This window comes from Bubalus bubalis, chromosome 4 (assembly GCF_019923935.1).
Source record: "Bubalus bubalis isolate 160015118507 breed Murrah chromosome 4, NDDB_SH_1, whole genome shotgun sequence".
In the NCBI taxonomy this organism is placed as follows: domain Eukaryota; kingdom Metazoa; phylum Chordata; class Mammalia; order Artiodactyla; family Bovidae; genus Bubalus; species Bubalus bubalis.
In genome coordinates, this window is record NC_059160.1 from 62,548,020 (window position 1) to 62,567,535 (window position 19,516).

A 19,516-nucleotide genomic window follows, 5' to 3' on the forward strand; every position below is an offset into this window, starting at 1 on the left:
CATCCAATCATCTCATCCTCTGTCGTCCCCTTCTCCTCCTGCCTTCAATCGTTCCCAGCATCAGGGTCTTTTCCAATGAGTCAGTTCTTCACATCAGGTGGCCAAAGTATTGGAGCTTCAGCTTCAGCATCAAGACTGTTCCTAGGTCACTCAAAAAACAAGATTAAAAAATTATTTGAAAAGGATGATTTTTACAAAGCATGAAAAACAGTACAACTAAGGCACTGGTGGCTTTTTTATTACCATAAGGTAAAAGAATGACTTGTTGACATGTACTAACAATTAGGAAGATAAAATTTTTATGCATCTGTTTCTATTACTCAACATTTGTGAGTCTCCTATTCTATACTGAGGATTAGGGATACTACAGTGGCTGTCAAAATTTCAGAGGACTGTGACATAGATGTTAAAATTGATCCTGTAACTAGAATGGAAATAAATTTTCAGATGAATGCTTTTCATGAACATTCTGAAGACGAATTTAATGCAGAGTCCAAGGAAATGAAGTATGATTCAATCACTTTTCTACATCATGATTATTGATGATCAAGTAAAAGCTTTAAAATGTGCATCTACTGCCTGATTCGGAGGAGGCAATGGCACCCCACTCCAGTACGCTTCCCTGGAAAGTCCCATGGACAGAGGAGCCTGGTGGGCTGCAGTCCATGGGGTCGCTAGAGTCGGACATGACTGAGCGACTTCACTTTCAATTTTCACTTTCATGAATTGGAGAAGGAAATGGCAACCCACTCCAGTGTTCTTGCCTGGAGAATCCCAGGGACGGGGGAGCCTGGTGGGCTGCCGTCTATGGGGTCGCACAGAGTCGGACAAGACTGAAGCGATTTAGCAGCAGCAGCAGCCGCTTCCTGATTCACTACTTTATTCTACATAGCTTGTTGAAATTTATTTTTATTTTCTATTCCTCAGATTAAACACTTATAATCTATTAATACAGACTTCTTATGTATCTGAAGATAGTGATGAAAAATCATTCTGCAATAACAACATTCATCCTACTAGGATTAACAGACGACCCAAGACTACAGGTTTTTCTTTCAGTGTTTCTGTTTCTTACCTACTCTTCCACTGTTGCTGGAAATCTAGTCATTATCCTCCTCACTCTGGTGAGCTCTCACCTTAAAACACCCATGTACTTTTTCCTTCGAAATTTCTCCATCTTAGAAATAATCTTTACAACTGTCTGTGTTCCTCGATTCCTGTACAGCATGACCACTGGAGACAAACGAGTGACCTATAATGCTTGTGCCATCCAGTTATTTTTTGTCATCCTCATCGGGGCAACAGAATTTTTTCTTCTAACTGCCATGTCCTATGACCGCTATGTGGCCATCTGCAAGCCCCTGCACTACAGCACCATCATGAGTGAAAAGGTCTGCACCATTCTGGTCCTTTGCTCTTGGCTGATTGGGTTAATTGTCATACTCCCACCACTTAGCCTGGGAGTTCAGCTAGACTTCTGTAACTCCAATCTCATTGACCATTTTGGCTGTGATGCATCTCCTCTTCTAAAGATTGTGTGTTCAGACACTCAATTTATAGAGCAACTTGTTTTAATCATGGCGGTGCTGACCCTCATACTCACACTAGTCTGTGTAATTGTGTCTTACACATACATCATCAGGACTATTTTAAGACTCCCTTCGGCTCAGCAAAGAAAAAAGTCTTTCTCTACTTGTTCCTCCCATATTATTGTAGTTTCCATCACTTATGGGAGTTGCATCTTTATCTATATCAAACCAGCAAAGGAAGGTGTGGCCATTAATAAGGTGGTGTCCCTTCTCAACACTTCCATTATCCCTTTGATGAACCCTTTCATTTATACTCTACGGAATAAGCAAGTCAAACAAGCCTTCAGGGACTCTATTAAAAAAATGACATTTCCCAAAAATTAGGTGACTAAAAATATTTTATAAAGTAAAAATATATATACATAAGTATTTCATCTTTTACTATGTGTTCTAATTCAGATCTACAGAGCAGAACTAAAGGTACAGTCTGATTAATCACTGAAATTTCTTTTCTATTTCTCTGAGAACCATGGCCTGAAAAAAAAGTGTTATGGCCTTAATTCAAATAGGCCTTCATTCCTTATGGCTTACTTTCATAAATAGGAATGAATATAGATTTCCAGAACCTATACAACCCCTCACCATCCTGATAGCTGAACCACAGAAAGACAGTAACAAAAATATGAGATGGATTTTTTTCTATTCATTCCTCTAGTTTTATAGCTCTTTGGGGGCAAAATTATTTATCTTAGGATTATTTCCTGATCTAGCATCCACTATTAAGAATAATAAGTTGGCCTTCCCTGGTGGCTCAAGTGGTAAAGAATCTGCCTGCCAATGCAGGAGAGATAGGTTAGATCCCTGGTCTGGGAAGAACCCACCTGTCGTGGAGCAACTAAGCCTGTGTGTCACAACTACTGAATCTGTGCTCTAGAGCCCAGGAGCCACAACTACTGAGCATACAAACTGCAACTACTGAAGCCTGTGCCCTAGAGCCTGTGCTCTGCAACAAAGGAAGTCAAGACAATGAGAAGCCTGTGCACCACAATGAAGAATAGCCCCCACTTGTTAGTGAAAATTCTGCACAGCAACAAAGACCCAGCACAGCAAAAAATAAATAAATAAAATAATAGGTAGATGTAATTTTTCTAATCTTGTTTTTTATAATGTACCCCACCTTGCTACAGACTAAAACGGAAATATTTCATTATCAGCTCAGTTCAGTTCAGTCACTCAGTCCTGTCCGACTCTTTGCGACCCCATGAATCACAGCACGCCAGGCCTCCCTGTCCATCACCAACTCCCGGAGTTCACTCAGACTCATGTCCATCGAGTCAGTGATGCCATCCAGCCATCTCATCCTCTGTCGTCCCTTTCTCCTCCTGCCCCAAACTCCTCCCAGCATCAGAGTCTTTTCCATTGAGTCAACTCTTTGCATGAAGTGGCCAAAGTACTGGAGTTTCAGCTTTAGCATCATTTCTTCCAAAGAAACCCCAGGGCTGATCTCCTTCAGAATGTACTGGTTGGATCTCCTTGCAGTCCAAGGGACTCTCAAGAGTCTTCTCCAATACCACTGTTCAAAAGCATCAGTTCTTCGGCACTCAGCCTTCTTCACAGTCCAACTCTCACATCCATACATGACCACAGGAAAAACCATAGCCTTGACTAGATGAAATTTTGTTGGCAAAGTAATTTCTCTGCTTTTGAATATGCTATCTAGGTTGGTCATAACTTTCCCTCCAAGGAGTAAGCGTCTTTTAATTTCATGGCTGCAGTCACCATCGGCAGTGATTTTGGAGCCCAGAAAAATAAAGTCTGACACTGCTTCCACTGTTTCCCCATCTATTTCCCATGAAGTGATGGGACCGGATGCCATGATCTTCATTTTCTGAATGTTGAGCTTTAAGCCAACTTTTTCACTCTCCACTTTCACTTTCATCAAGAGGCTTTTTAGTTCCTCTTCACTTTCTGCCATAAGGGTGGTGTCATCTGCATATCTGAGGTTATTGCTATTTCTCCCGGCAATCCTGATTCCAGCTTGTGTTTCTTCCAGTCCAGCATTTCTCATGATATGCTCTGCATATAAGTTAAATAAGCAGGGTGACAGTATACAGCCTTGACGTACTCCTTTTCCTATTTGGAACCAGTCTGTTGTTCCATGTCCAGTTCTAACTGCTGCTTCCTGACCTGCATCCAGATTTCTCAAGAGGCAGGTCAGGTGGTCTGGTATTCCCATCTCTTTCAGAATTTTCCACAGTTTATTGTGATCCACACAGTCACTTGCTGTTAAACTGTTTTGATGTTTTAATTTTTTTATTTTTGGCATTACTGTCCTTTGTTTTGTTTTTTCCAGTTTCATTTATATATAATTAGCAAATAGCATTGTATTAGCTTAAGTTATACAACATTATGATTTGATATACATATATATTGAGAAATGGTTGCCACAATAAGTTTAGATAGCATCTACCATCTCACATAATTAGAGTTTCTATGTGATGAGACCACTTTAACATGGTTTTTCTTGGCAACTTTTACATAAACTACAGAGTATTTTTAACTCAAGTCACTATAGTGTACATTACATCCTCAGGACATATTTATCTTATGACCAGAATTTTGTACCCTTGACACCCTTTACGCATTTCCCTCAGCCTTGGCCAACCACCAATCTGTTCTCTGTCCCTATGCATTTGATCTTTTTAGATTCCACACACAGGTGATATCATACAGTATTTGTCTTCCTTCCTCTGTTTTACTTATTTTACTTAGCATAATGCCCTCAAGGTCCATCCACGTTGTCAAAATGGCAGAATTTCCTTCTTTTTATGACTGAATGATATTCCTTTCTATATATACCACCTCTTCTTTATCCATTCATAGACCATCTATGGATTCATAGGTTGTATACATGTTCGGGCTATTTTAAATAATGCCACAAGAAACTTGGGAGTGCAAATATCTCAATGAAATATGTAATTCCATTTCCTTCAATTACATAACCAGAAGAGGGACTACTGGATCATAATATACTTCTATTGTATATTATAAAGCTATTTTTATATTTAATATATATATATATTATAGTACTAAACAGAGTGCCAAGGTTCCCTTTTCCCCACATACTTACCAATACTTATCTTTTTATTATTATTTTATTGTTATTGTTTTTATAGCCATTCTAACAGGTGTGAGGTGAAATTTCATTGAAGTTTTGATTTGCATTTCCCTGATGAATAGTGATATTAAACACCTTTTCATGTACCTGCTGGCTATTTTTTATCTTCTTAGGAAAAATGTATATTCAAGTTCTCTGTCCATTTTTTGCCTAAGTTGTTGAGATATCTTTACTATTAAGTTGTACAATTTTCTTGTATATTTAGGATAAGAACACCTTTTCAGGTATATGGCTTGCAAACACTTTCTCCCATTCCAAAGTTTGTGTTTTCACTTTGTTTATTCTTTCCTTTTCAGTACAGAAGCTTTTTAGTTTGATTTAGCTTCTCATTTAATTTTGCTTTTGTTGCTTGAGCTTTTGGTGTCATATTCAAAAAAAAATCATTGCCAATATCAAGGAGCTTTCCCCCTATACTCTATTCTAAGAGTTTTACACATTCAGGTCTTAATATATGTCTTAAATTAATTTTGATTTGACTTTTGTTTATGGTGTAAGATAAGGGTCTAGTTTCACTCTTTTGCATGCAGATATACAGTTTATCCCATCATTTATTGAAAAGTCTATTATTTCCCCATTGTGGGTGACCACCTATTTTAGTCCTACAGACAGTATGGTCATCTAACAACACCAAAGATCTCTTCAGATCAAACATTTCCACCCTTCTGGCCACTATGATAATGACACTTATTTTATCTGTTAGGTTTAAGTGATGCCACCTGATGCCTACACTACAGGTTTCCATCATTCCATTGAATTCAGGGAGCTCTTTTTGATAGCAATATTTCCCATTGCCATCCTTGCCTTCAAAGAATATTCACTACAGAATACTTCAGGAAGCCAAGTCTCCTCATCAACAATGTATTTCACAGAGGCTAATGAATGGAATGTACCCTAGAAATTCCAGGGCTATTCTTATACAGTAGACAAGGAAGTCTTACATAATAAATCTACCTCAGCTTTCCAATCTCCCTAAGTCTTTGGATGCATCCTCAAAAACATAAAGAAGTAGTTCTGGAATTTCAACTACATTCAGTGTAGGGAGTCGAGGAGAACTGGGGAAATGAACACATTTTAATAATTTTCCGATATTTTTCTACATTTGCTTCTTTTTGTCCCCCTTCTCTACAAAGATGGAGTTTAAAAACATTAATGCACATTTAATTTGAACATTTGGGCCAAATAGAGTCCTGTCCAAACATTTGAGAGGCCAGAACTTGAGAGGATAAAACTGTTTCAAAATGATTTAAATATTATCAGAATAAACTTAATGAATCTTCATAAAGATACAGATACATCCAGGCTTCCAGAAGGTAAAATCCATAATGTCTGACATAATCAAAATTCCCAGACATTCAAAGAATCAGTAAATACAGCATATAATGAGAAGAATGAATAAAAATAGACTCCCAAAATGGCACAGATAATATAATTAAAATATAATATAGCTAAAATAGCAATATAACTATACCCAGTAGGTTGAATACTATAGATAATATTTTAAGTAAAAATATTAAAATTATTTAAAATATTCAATCAAACTTACACAGTTTAAAACTGCACCACCTGAGAAAAATAAGCATTGAGTAGTTTTAATATAAATTAAATATTACAGAAGAGGGGGGCCGTCCTAAGATGGCAGAGGAATAGAACAGGGAGACCACTTTCTCCCCCACAAATTCATCAAAAGAACATTTAAACGCTGAGTAAATTCCACAAAACAACTTCTGAATGCTGGCAGAGGACATCAGGCACCCAGAAAAGAGCCCATTGTCTTTGAAAGGAGGTAGGAAAAAATATAAAAGACAAAAAAAGAGACAAAAGAGGTAGGGATGGAGCTCCATCCCAGGAAGGGAGTCTTAAAAACAGAGAAGTTTCCAAATACCAGGAAACACTCTCACTGCCGAGTCTGTGGCGAGCCTTGGAAGCAAAGGGGGCAACATAACAGAGAGGAAAAATTAATAAATAACTAAAACCCACAGATTACGAGCCCAATGGTAACTCCCCCAGCGGAGAAGCAGCGCAGACACCTGCACCCACCACTAGCGAGTGGGGGATGGGCAGGGAGGAGCGGGCTACATTGCTTAGAGTAAGGATCTGCCCTGAATGCCCCAAGTGCAATATGAGCAAACTAACTTGGGCTAGCAAACCAGACCACATTCAAAGCCAGCCCTAATCGAAGACATCACCAGGACCATGCACACAACAAAGGACTGAACAGAGATAGCCGGCTGCAGACCATCCCCCTCCGGTGACAGGCAGCCAGAGTTTGAAAGGGGCAATCGCAGCCCCAGAGAGACATTCCCTGCAAAACTGTAAGCAAGCTTCCTTGTTAACTAAGACTTCTTGGGATTCTGGATGGTCAACATCCGCCTAAGAACATGTGCTGGTTGTACATCCAGAAAACCGAGCAGCAGGGACAGGGCATGTGATAAGTCGCAGTGACCACACTCGCCAAACACCTCATCACCTGAGCTGCTCAGATATGGGAAGGGCATAAAACTCAGGCCCAACAAGTCTGTGCCTCTGAGGACTACCCGAGTGCCTGAACCTGAGCGACTTAGACCTGGGAGGTGCATGCGGCCCAGGGCCAGCCTCAGATGATCCCTGGCGGAGCAACCTAGAGCCTGAGCAGGATGGACAGGGAGGGCACACGTGCCATGAGCAGGGGCAGGCCCAGTGTGGCTGAGTCACTGCGAGCACACGCCAGTGTTATTTGTTTGCAGAGTCCCTCCCTCCCCACAGAGCGACTGAACAAGTGAGCCTAAAAAAAGTGTCCACCACCGCCCCCTTTGAGTCAGGGCGGAAATCAGACACTGAAGAGACCAGCAAACAGAAGAAGCAAAACAGAAGAAACCGCCTTGGAAGTGACAGGTGCAATAGATTAAAACCCTGTCGTTAGTACCGACTACATAGGAAGGGGCCTATAGATCTTGAGAAATATAAGCTGGACCAAGGAACTATAAGAAAATGAACTGACCCCATAATACCCACAACACCACCAGAAAAAGGCCTAGATATATTTTTACTATTTTTACGATCATTCTTTTTTTAACTTTTTTTTTAATTTTTAAGTACTCTATTACTCCTTTAATTTTCACTTTTATAGCCTACTATTACTTTGCAAAAAAAAAAAAAGACCCTATTTTTTAAAAGTAAACTTCATATATATATATATATGTATTTTTTATAATTTTTGTGACTCTGTTTCTGTTATTTTTTCTCTCTATCTTTTTTTCTTCTTTTCTTTAATATTGAATTTTTGAAATTCCAAACCTTGCTCTAGAGTTTTAATTTTTGCTTTTTGGTAATTCTTATCAATATACCTTTAAGAACCCAATTTTCAGTACCTATTTTTATTTGGGAGTGAGATAACTGGTTTGACTGCTCTCTCCCTCTTTGGACTACCCTTTTTCTCCACCAGGTCCTCTCTGACTCCTCCTAACCCCCTCTCTTCTCTACCCAACTCTGTGAATCTGTCTTCCAGACGGTGGAGAACACTTACAGAACTGATTACTGGCTGGATCTATCTCTCTCTTTTTGATTCCCCACTTTTATCCTCCTGGTCACCTCTGTCTCCTTCCTCCCTCTTCTCTTCTCTGTATAACTCCGTGAACATCTCTGAGCGGTCCAGTTGTGGAGTGCACATAAGGAAGTGATTACTGGCTAGCTTGCTCTCTCCTCTACTGATTCCACCTCCTCTCATTCGGGTCACCTCTAACTCCCTCCTCCCTCTTCTCTTCTCATTGTAACTCTGTGAGCCTCTCTGGGAGTCCCTCACTGTGGAGAAACTTTTCATCTTTAACCTAGATGTTTTATCAATGGTGCTGTATAGAAGGAGAAGTCTTGAGACTACTGTAAAAATAAGACTGAAAACCAGAAGCAGGAGGCTTATGTCCAAACCCTGAGAACACCAGAGAACTCCTGACTCCAGGGAACACGAAATGACAGGAGCTCATCAAACGCCTCCATACCTACCCTGAAACCAAGCACCACCCAAGGGCCAACAAGTTCCAGAGCAAGACACACCATGCAAATTTTCAAGCAACACGGGAACACAGCCCTGAGCTCCAATATACAGGCTGCCCAAAGTTACTCCAAAACCATTGACATCTCATAACACATTACTGGACACTTCATTGCACTCCAGAGAGAAGAAATCCAGCTCCACCTACCAGAACACCGACACAAGCTTCCCTAACCAAGAAACCTTGACAAGGCACCTGTACAAACCCACACACAGCAAGGAAACTCCACAATAAAGAGAATTCCACAAACCGCCAGAATACAGAAAACACCCCAAACTCAGCAATATAAACAAGATGAAGAGATAGAGGAATACCCAGCAGGTAAAGGAACAGGATAAATGCCCACCAAGCCAAACAAAAGAGGAAGAGAGAGGGAATCTACCTGATAAAGAATTCCGAATAATGATAGTGAAAATGATCCAAAATCTTGAAAACAAAATGGAATCACAGATAAATAGCCTGGAGACAAGGATTGAGAAGATGCAAGCAAAGTTTAACGAGGACCTAGAAGAAACAAAAAGAGTCAATATATAATGAATAATGCAATAAATGGGATCAAAAACACTCTGGAGACAACAAATAGTAGAATAACAGAGGCAGAAGATAGGATTAGTGAATTAGAAGATAAATGGTAGAAATAAATGAAACAGAGAGGAAAAAAGAAAAACGAATTAAAAGAATGAGGACAATCTCAGAGACCTCCAGGACAGTGTTAAATGCCCCAACATTCGAATCATAGGAGTCCCAGAAGAAGAAGACAAAAAGAAAGACCATGAGGAAATACTTGAGGAGATAATAGTTGAAAACTTCCCTAAAATAGGGAAGGAAATAATCACCCAAGTCCAAGAAACCCAGAGAGTCCCAAACAGGATAAACCCAAAGCGAAACACCCCAAGACACATATTAATCAAATTAACAAAGATCAAACACAAAGAACAAATATTAAAAGCAGCAAGGGAAAAACAACAAATAACACACAAGGGAATTCCCATAAGGATAACAGCTAATCTTTCAATAGAAACTCTTCAGGCCAGGAGGGAATGGCAAGACATACTTAAAGTGATGAAAGAAAATAACCTACAGCCCAGATTATTGTACCCAGCAAGGATCTCATTCAAATATGAAGGAGAAATAAAAAGCTTTACAGACAAGCAAAAACTGAGAGAATTCAGCACCACTAAACCAGCTCTCCAACAAATACTAAAGGATATTCTCTAGACAGGAAACACAGAAAGGGTGCATAAACTCGAACCCAAAACAATAAAGTAAATGGCAATGAGGTCATACTTATCAATAATTACCTTAAATGTAAATGGGTTGAATGCCCCAACCAAAAGACAAAGACTGGCTGAATGGATACAAAAACAAGACCCCTATATATGTTGTCTACAAGAGACCCACCTCAAAACAGGGGACACATACAGACTGAAAGTGAAGGGCTGGAAAAAGGTATTCCATGCAAATAGAGACCAAAAGAAAGCAGGAGTAGCAATACTCATATCAGACAAAATACACTTTAAAACAAAGGCTGTGAAAAGAGACAAAGAAGGACACTACATAATGATCAAAGGATCAATCAAGAAGAAGATATAACAATTATAAATATGTATGCACCCAACATAGAAGCACCACAATATGTAAGACAAATGCTAACAAGTATGAAAGGGGAAATTAACAATAACACAATAATAGTGGGAGACTTTAATACCCCACTCACACCTATGGATAGATCAATTAATCAGAAAATTAACAGGGAAACACAAACTTTAAATGATACAATAGACCAGTTACCTAATGGATATCTATAGGACATTTCACCCCAAAACAATGAATTTCACCTTTTTCTCAAGCACACACAGAACCTTCTCCAGGATAGATCACATCCTGGGCCATAAAGCTAGCCTTGGTAAATTCAAAAAAATTGAAATCATTCCAAGCATCTTTTCTGACCACAATGCAGTAAGATTAGATCTCAATTACAGGAGAAAAACTATTAAAAATTCCAAAATATGGAGGCTGAACAACACGCTGCTGAATAACCAACAAATCACAAAAGAAATCAAAATATGCATAGAAACGAATGAAAATGAAAACACAACAACCCAAAATCTGTGGGACACTGTAAAAGCAGTGCTGAGGGGAAAGTTCATAGCAATACAGGCACACCTTAAGAAACAAGAAAAAAGTCAAATAAATAACCTAACTCTACACCTAAAGCAACTAGAAAAGGAAGAAATGAATAACCCCAGGGTTAGTAGAAGGAAAGAAATCTTAAAAAATTAGGGCAGAAATAAATGCAAAAGAAACAAAAGAGACTGTACCAAAAATCAACAAAGGCAACAGCTGGTTCTTTAAAAGGATAAATAAAATTGACAAACCATTAGCCAGACTCATCAAGAAACAAAGGGAGAAAAATCAAATCAATAAATTTATAAATGAAAATGGAGAGATCACAACAGACAACACAGAAATACAAAGGATCATAAGAGACTACTATCAACAATTATATGCCAATAAAATGGACAACTTGGAAGAAATGGACAAATTCTTAGAAAAGTACAACTTTCCAAAACTGAACCAGGAAGAAATAGAAAATCCTAACAGACCCATCACAAGCACGGAAATTGAAACTGTAATCAGAAATCTTCCAGCAAACAAAAGCCCAGGTCCAGACGGCTTCACAGCTGAATTCTACCAAAAATTTAGAGAAGAGCTAACACCTATCCTGCTCAAAATCTTCCAGAAAATTGCAGAGGAAGTAAACTTCCAAATTCATTCTATGAGGCCATCATCACCCTAATACCAAAACCTGACAAAGATGCCACAAAAAAAGAAAACTACAGGCCAATATCACTGATGAACATAGATGCAAAAATCCTTAACAAAATTCTAGCAACCAGAATCCAACAACACATTAAAAAGATCATACACCATGACCAAGTGGGCTTTATCCCAGGGATGCAAGGATTCTTCAATATCTGCAAATCAATCAATGTAATACACCACATTAACAAATTGAAAAATAAAAGCCATATGATTATCTCAATAGATGCAGAAAAAGCCTTTGACAAAATTTAACATCCATTTATGATTTAAAAAAAAACTCTCCAGAAAGCAAGACTAGAAGGAACATACCTCAACATAATAAAAGCTATATATGACAAACCCACAGCAAACATTATCCTCAATCGTGAAAAGTTGAAAGCATTTCCCCTAGGGTCAGGAACAAGACAAGGGTGCTCACTTTCACCACTACTATTCAACATAGTTTTGGAAGTTTTGGCCACAGCAATCAGAGCAGAAAAAGAAATAAAAGGAATCCATATTGGAAAAGAAGAAGTAAAACTCTCACTGTTTTCAGATGGCATGATCCTCTACATAGAAAACCCTAAAGACTCCACCAGAAAATTACTAGAGCTATCAAATGAATATAGAAAAGTTGCAGGATATAAGATCAACACACAGAAATCCCTTGCATTCCTATACACTAATAATGAGAAAATAGAAAGAAAAATTAAGGAAACAATTCCATTCACCATTGCACCGAAAAGAATAAAATCAGATCAGATCAGATCAGTCGCTCAGTCGTGTCCAACTCTTTGCGACCCCATGAATCGCAGCACGCCAGGCCTCCCTGGCCATCATCAACTCCCGGAGTTTACCCAGACTCGCATCCATTGAGTCAGTGATGCCATCCAGCTATCTCATCCTCTATCGTCCCCTTCTCCTCCTGCCCCCAATCCCTCCCAGCATCAGAGTCTTTTCCAATGAGTCAACTCTTCGCATGAGGTGGCCAAAGTACTGGAGTTTCAGCTTTAGCATCATTCCTTCCAAAGAAATCCCAGGGCTGATCTCCTTCAGAATGGACTGGTTGGATCTCCGTGCAGTCCAAGGAACTCTCAAGAGTCTTCTCCAACACCACAGTTCAAAAGCATCAATTCTTTGGCGCTCAGCCTTATTCACAGTCCAACTCTCATATGCAAACATGACCACAGGAAAAACCGTAGCCTTGACTAGACGAGCCTTTGTTGGCAAAGTAATGTCACTGCTTTTGAATATGCTATCTAGGTTGGTCATAACTTTCCTCCCAAGGAGTAAGTGTCTTTTAATTCCATGGCTGCAGTCACCATCTGTAGTGATTTTAGGAATATATCTACCTAAAGAAAGAAAAGACCTATATATATAAAACTATAAAACAATGGTGAAAGAAATCAAAGAGGACACTAATAGATGGAGAAACACACCATGTTCGTGGATCGGAAGAATCAATATAGTGAAAATGAGTATACTACCCAAAGCAATCTATAGATTCAATGCAATCCCTATCAAGCTACCAACGGTATTTTTCACAGAGCTAGAACAAATACTCTCACAATTTGTATGGAAATACAAAAACCTTGAATAGCCAAAGCAATCTTGAGAAAGGAGAATGGAACTGGAGGAATCAAGCTGCCAGACTTCAGGCTCTACTACAAAGCCACAGTCATCAAGACAGTATAGTACTGGCACAAAGACAGAAATATAGATCAATGGAACAAGATAGAAAGCCCAGAGATAAATCCACGCACATATGGACACCTTATCTTTGACAAAGGATGCAAGAATATACAATGGATTAAAGACAATCTCTTTAACAAGTGGTGCTGGGAAAACTGGTCAACCACTTGTAAAAGAATGAAACTAGAACACTTTAAACACCATACACAAAAATAAACTCAAAATGGATTAAAGATCTCAACGTAGGACCAGAAACTATAAAACTCCTAGAGGAGAACATAGGCAAAACACCCTCCGACATACATCACAGCAGGATCCTCTATGACCCACCTCCCAGAATATTGGAAATAAAAGCAAAATTAAACAAATGGGGCCTAATTAACCTTAAAAGCTTCTGCACCACAAAGGAAACTATAAGCAAGGTGAAAAGACAGCCTTCAAAATGGGAGGAAATAATAGCAAATGAAGCAACTGACAAACAACTAATCTCAAAAATATACAAGCAACTCCTGCAGCTCAATTCCAGAAAAATAAACGACCCAATCAAAAAATGGGCCAAAGAACTAAATAGATATTTCTCCAAAGAAGACATGCTGCTAAGTCACTTCAGTCGTGTCCGACTCTGTGCGACCCCATAGATGGCAGCCCACCAGGCTCCCCCGTCCCTGGGATTCTCCAGGCAAGAACACTGGAGTGGGTTGCCATTTCCTTTTCCAATGCATGAAAGTGAAAAGTGAAAGTGAAGTCGCTCAGTCGTGTCCGACTCTTAGCGACCCCATGGACTGCAGCACACCAGGCTCCTCTGCCCATGGGATTTTCCAGGCAAGAGTACTGGAGTGGGGTGTCATTGCCTTCTCCGAAGAAGACAAACAGGTGGCTAACAAACACATGAAAAGATGCTCAACATCCCTCATTATCCGGAAATGCAAATCTAAACCACAATGAGGTACCATTTCACACCAGTCAGAATGGCTGTGATCCAAAAGTCTACAAGCAATAAATGCTGGAGAGGATGTGGAGAAAAGGGAACCCTCTTACACTTTTGGTGGGAATGCAAACTAGTACAGCCACTATGGAGAACAGTGTGGAGATTCCTTAAAAAACTGGAAACAGAACTGCCTTATGACCCAGCAATCCCACTGCTGGGCATACACACCGAGGAAGCCAGAATTGAAAGAGACACGTGTACCCCAATGTTCATCGCAGCACTGTTTATAACAGCCAGGACATGAAAGCAACCTAGATGTCCATCAGCAGATGAATGGATCAGAAAGCTGTGGTACATATACACAATGGAGTATTACTCAGCCATTAAAAAGAATACATTTGAATCAGTTCTAGTGAGGTGGATGAAACTGGAGTCTATTATACAGAGTGAAGGAAGCCAGAAAGAAAATCACCAATACAGTATCAGTTCAGTTCAGTCGCTCAGTCGTGTCCGACTCTTTGCGACCCCATGAATCGCAGCACGCCAGGCCTCCCTGTCCATCAACAACTCCCAGAATTCATCAGACTCACGTCCATCGAATCAGTGATGCCATCCAGCCATCTCATCCTCTGTCGTCCACTTCTCCTCCTGCCTCCAATCCCTCCCAGCATCAGAGTCTTTTCCAATGAGTCAACTCTTCGCATGAGGTGGCCAAAGTACTGGAGTTTCAGCTTTAGCATCATTCCTTCCAAAGAAATCCCAGGGCTGATCTCCTTCAGAATGGACTGGTTGGATCTCCTTGCAGGCCAAGGGACTCTCAAGAGTCTTCTCCAACACTACAGTTCAGAAGCATGGATTCTTCAGCACTGAGCCTTCTTCACAGTCCAACTCTCACATCCCTACATGAGCACAGGCAAAACCATAGCCTTGACTAGATGGATACTAACGCATATATATCGAATTTAGAAAAATGGTAATGATAACCCTGTATGCGAGACAGAAATAGAGACACAGATGTATAGAACAGTCTTCTGGACCCTGTGGGAGAGGGAGAGGGTGGGATGATTTGGGAGAATGGCATTGAAACATTTATAATATCATATATGCAACGAATTGCCAGTCCAGGTTCGATGCATGATACTGGATGCTTGGGGCTGGTGCACTGAGACGACCCAGAGGCATGGTATGGGGAGAAGAGGGAGGGGGATTCGGGATGGGAAACACGTGTATATCTGTGGCGGATTCATGTTGATGTATGGCAAAACCAATACAATATTGTAAAGGAATTAACCTCCAATTAAAGTAAATAAATTTATATTAAAAAATAATTAAAAAATAAATATTACAGAAGAAAAATTTTGTTAACTGGAAGAAGCAGCAATAAAAGTTCTCTACATAAAACATGCAAAGAAATAGATCCTTAAACAGAATTAACAGAGCATCAGGGAACTGTGAGATAAATTCAAGAGGCCTTATACGTTGTATAGTTTGAGTCTCCTTTTAAAAATAGAAAGGATGAAAAAATTTTTGAAGAAATGAGCAGGTGATGTCAGCAACATAGTGGAGTGAAAAATAACTTTGTCTCTCCCCTTCAATCTACAACCAGTAAAACATCCACAATGCAACCCAAGAGTATTCTATCCAGCAAAGTTATCATTCAGATATGAAGGAAAAATAAAGACTTTCCTAGACAAATAAAAGTTTAGGAGGTTCATCAACACTAGATTTACCTTATCCTTGCCTGCTAAGTCACTTCAGTCGTGTCTTACTCTGTGCAACACTATGGACTGTAGCTCACCAGGCTCCCCTGTCCATGGGATTCTCCAGGAAAGAATACTGGAGTGGTTTGCCATGCCCTTCTCCAGTGGGTCTTTCAGGCTCAGGGATGGAACCCATGACTTTTGTATCTCCTGCTTTGGCAGATGGGTTCTTTACCACTAGCACCACCTGGGAAGCCCAGACCTGCCTTGTAAGAAATGATAAAAAGAGCTCTTCTACCAGAAACAAAAAGGCAAAAGCACACAAAACTTTTAGCAAGGTGATAAATAGAAAGACAGAATCAGAAAATTGAAACTCTTTATCAGAATAGATTTTTAACCACTTTGTTATAGCATAAGGGAAATTAGAAAAAATAGCTATAGCTACTTCAATTTGGTAACAACCTCACCATATAAAAAGGGATAATTTAAGATATCAAAACACAAAAAGGGAAGAAGAAAGGATGGAATCCGTATAGGTTAAATAATGATAAGCTATCAGTAGAGAAATGAGCTATTTTATCTCCAAGACATTTTATACAAACCCCATAGTAACAATAAAACATAAATCTAGAGCAGAGATGCAAAACATAAAAAAAGAGAAACATCATAGAAAAACTACCAAGCCAAAATGGCAGACAGAAACACAAGGGAAAAGAAATAAATGGAGACAGAGAGCAACCAGAAAATAAAAGACAAAATGGCAGCACTAAGTATTCATCTATCAATGATCATCCTAAAGGTAAATGGATTGAATTCACCAATCAAAAGACATGGGGTGACTGGATGGATTAAAAAACAGACCCAACTACATGCTGCCTCCAAGAGACACAGTTCAGCTTTAAAAACAAACACAAGGCTCAAAGTGAAAGGATAGAGAATGAATGGTCCAGGCAAATGACAGCCAAAAGAAAGTTGTCAAGCCATACTCATATCAGACAAAAATAGACTTTAAGCCAAAAAAAGTAACAAGAGACAAAAATGGGCAGTATCTAATGATCACTGGGACAATTCATCAGGAAGACCATCTCTGCCATAGTCCATCAAGATGTTTTTCAAAAATGTACTATAAATACAGAGAGAGAGAGAGATCTTCTTTCTCCCCAGCTCATTCCTCTGCCAAGGAACATTTTTAATCACTCTCTCCCAATAGTGGGAGAAGTATGATGTGTCATGTCTATTCAGTGTGAGAAAACTCCATAGAACAGTAGTGAGTGGCCTGAGGAGAGGAAATACCTGCCCCAGTAAAGGCAGCAAGAACACTCCTCTGCTGCATCATCTGACATGAGCATCAAGGATGAAAATGTCCAGAAATGACAGCAGAGATAGTCAAACATAAAGCTTTGCTTAAGGTCACTGGACAGTAATTTGTTGTTCCTTGTTCAGTCATGTCCAACTCTTTGCAACCCTATGGACTGCAGAACACCAGGCTTTCCTGCCCTTCACTATTTCCCAGAGTTTGCTCAAACTCATATCCATTTGGTCAGTGATAGCACCCAATGATCTCATCCCCTGTCACCCCGTTCTCCTCCTGCCCTCAACATTTCCCAGTATCTGGACAGTAATAAGCCAAAGCAAAACAAAAAATATATCCTGGAAAGAGGCAATTTTTTGTCCAATAATTGGAATGAAAAACTTTCCATTGCTTCAAATACCAAAGATCATTTCATTGCCTACCAGAAAAATCATAAGTAGAAGATGAAAAAATGAAAATACAGGTCAAGTAGCCCTAGAATATCAACTTTGACATTTAAATGCTAATGAGTCTTCAATATCAGAACAAGCAACTAGGGTAGCATGGAGGAAGAAGCAGGATCTTTGTACTCAGATAAACTTTTGTTCTAAACGTGCATCACCACTATAGGGCATCCTGATTATTCATTTCTCTTCTCCTTAATTTCCTCATCTGTAAAAAGAGGATAAGAGTGTTTTTTTTTTCACTTTATCTGAGATTTATGTCAAAGATTAATATATATGTGTGTGTGTATATATATATATATGTGTATATATATATATATATATAAAGTGCTAAATAGATTTTCAAATTCTAGGAATAATCTTAAGATTCAGCAAAGAAATCAAAACAGAATGCAGATGACATCAGACCACCCTCAGCGTCTCTGAGGACACTGTCTCCATTGCTACGTGTGTTTTTGCACTGTTGATTAAGCTTCCACCAATTCATTAGTACTTTGGAAACTAGGTCACCAAGGACTATTTTGTTGTTCACTCAAATGTTCCCTGTGCACTGGTAGCATACTAAATATATAAAAGAAATGTTCCTATTACAGAATTTGCAGAGAAGATTGTCTCCCCACCCAAAGATCAAATATGCCCTAACAAAACTCAAGAGAAGTCTTCCTTTTCTCTGCACCATCTCTTTTCCCTTTGAACTAACAGAAGAACTTGGAACTCTAGGATCAGATGTCATTTTAGAGTTGACAAGGGAAATGGAGACTGAGACAGGGATCTTTGTATCAGGAGCCATGAAAATCTAGGAAAGTTCTGTTGATTGTCAGATTTGCCTGTGAGAAGATTTGTGTGTGTGTGTGTGTGTGTGTGTGTGTGTGTGTGTGTGTGTCCATCCATGCAGGTCTCTATGGAGAATGAGATTGGGAGCTGAGGCAGGTGAAATGTGAGATTAGGAAAAGAAGTGAATAAAAGCTCCTCACTAACTCAATGCTTCTCAGACTGTGGTTTCCTCAAAGGCTGCTGCTTATAAAAATTGTCTAAAAATTGTCAGTGTTTAATTTGTTATGAAAGTCTTTTTTCCATATTCCCTAACTATATGCAAAGGGTGAGTTCAGTCAATTTTTAAATGTGGGTTTTTAGTTCATTATAATTATGCAAAAGGTAATCAGCACTCATTTCTACTATGTTGTGACTGTGGCAGGAAAATACTAACTTCATGTTCCTTCAGAATAACAACATACTATCTCTCCAGTAAACCATTGGCCCCATGTGCTAAGGGAGGGATTTCTGTTTCAAAAGCATGTATATGAACCCTGAGCAGTGCACCTCGATAACTCACCTAAGGTAAGTGATAATGCTGACAATTTTAGTAGGAAAAAAAAAAACCTAAAGAAACTGAATGAGCATAGAAAAATAAGAATAGTTACATAGTATAACTGAGGGCTAAGGAACAAACTTGGAGCAGTTATTATCCCAAATCTAAAGTGCGTTTTCACTTTTATCTGTGTTACCACATCACTGAGTATGCACTACAGTGAAATGTTATCTCCCACTGGTAGCCTGAAAACTCCTAGAGGGAAGAGATCCAGTTAATGGTTGGATTGCCAGTCTCTGATATTATGCTCTTTATGTAATAGATGCTTTTTAAGTATTTCTTTGTATGAGTAAGTGTAGATTATCTAAATAAACTGTGGACTTTATTTAATAATAATGTATCAGTACTAGTTCATTGGGCTTCCCTAGTAACTCAGTTGGTAAAGAATCTGCCTGCAAAGTAGGAGGCCCGGGTTTGATCCCTGGGTTGGGAAGATACCCTGGAAAAGGGAATAGTTACCCACTCTAGCATTCTTGCCTGAAGAATTCCATGGACAGAGGAGCCTGGTGGGTTGCAATTCATGGGGTCTCAAAGA

At 39.2% G+C, this 19,516-nt stretch overlaps 1 protein-coding gene across 1 annotated transcript; it reads left to right on the forward strand.

The window, feature by feature from the left end:
* Nucleotides 1–835: 835 nt before the first annotated feature.
* LOC102403738 (olfactory receptor 6C2-like) lies at nt 836–1,913 on the forward strand. Its single transcript, XM_006052033.4, has one exon. The coding sequence runs from the start codon at nt 963–965 to the stop codon at nt 1,911–1,913; it is 951 nt and encodes a 316-aa protein (XP_006052095.4). The 5' UTR covers nt 836–962.
* Nucleotides 1,914–19,516: the final 17,603 nt, after the last annotated feature.

Coding starts and splice junctions, on each gene's coding strand:
- LOC102403738 (XM_006052033.4), top strand. CDS start 963: ATGTATCTGAAGATAGTGATGAAAAATCATTCTGCAATAACAACATTC.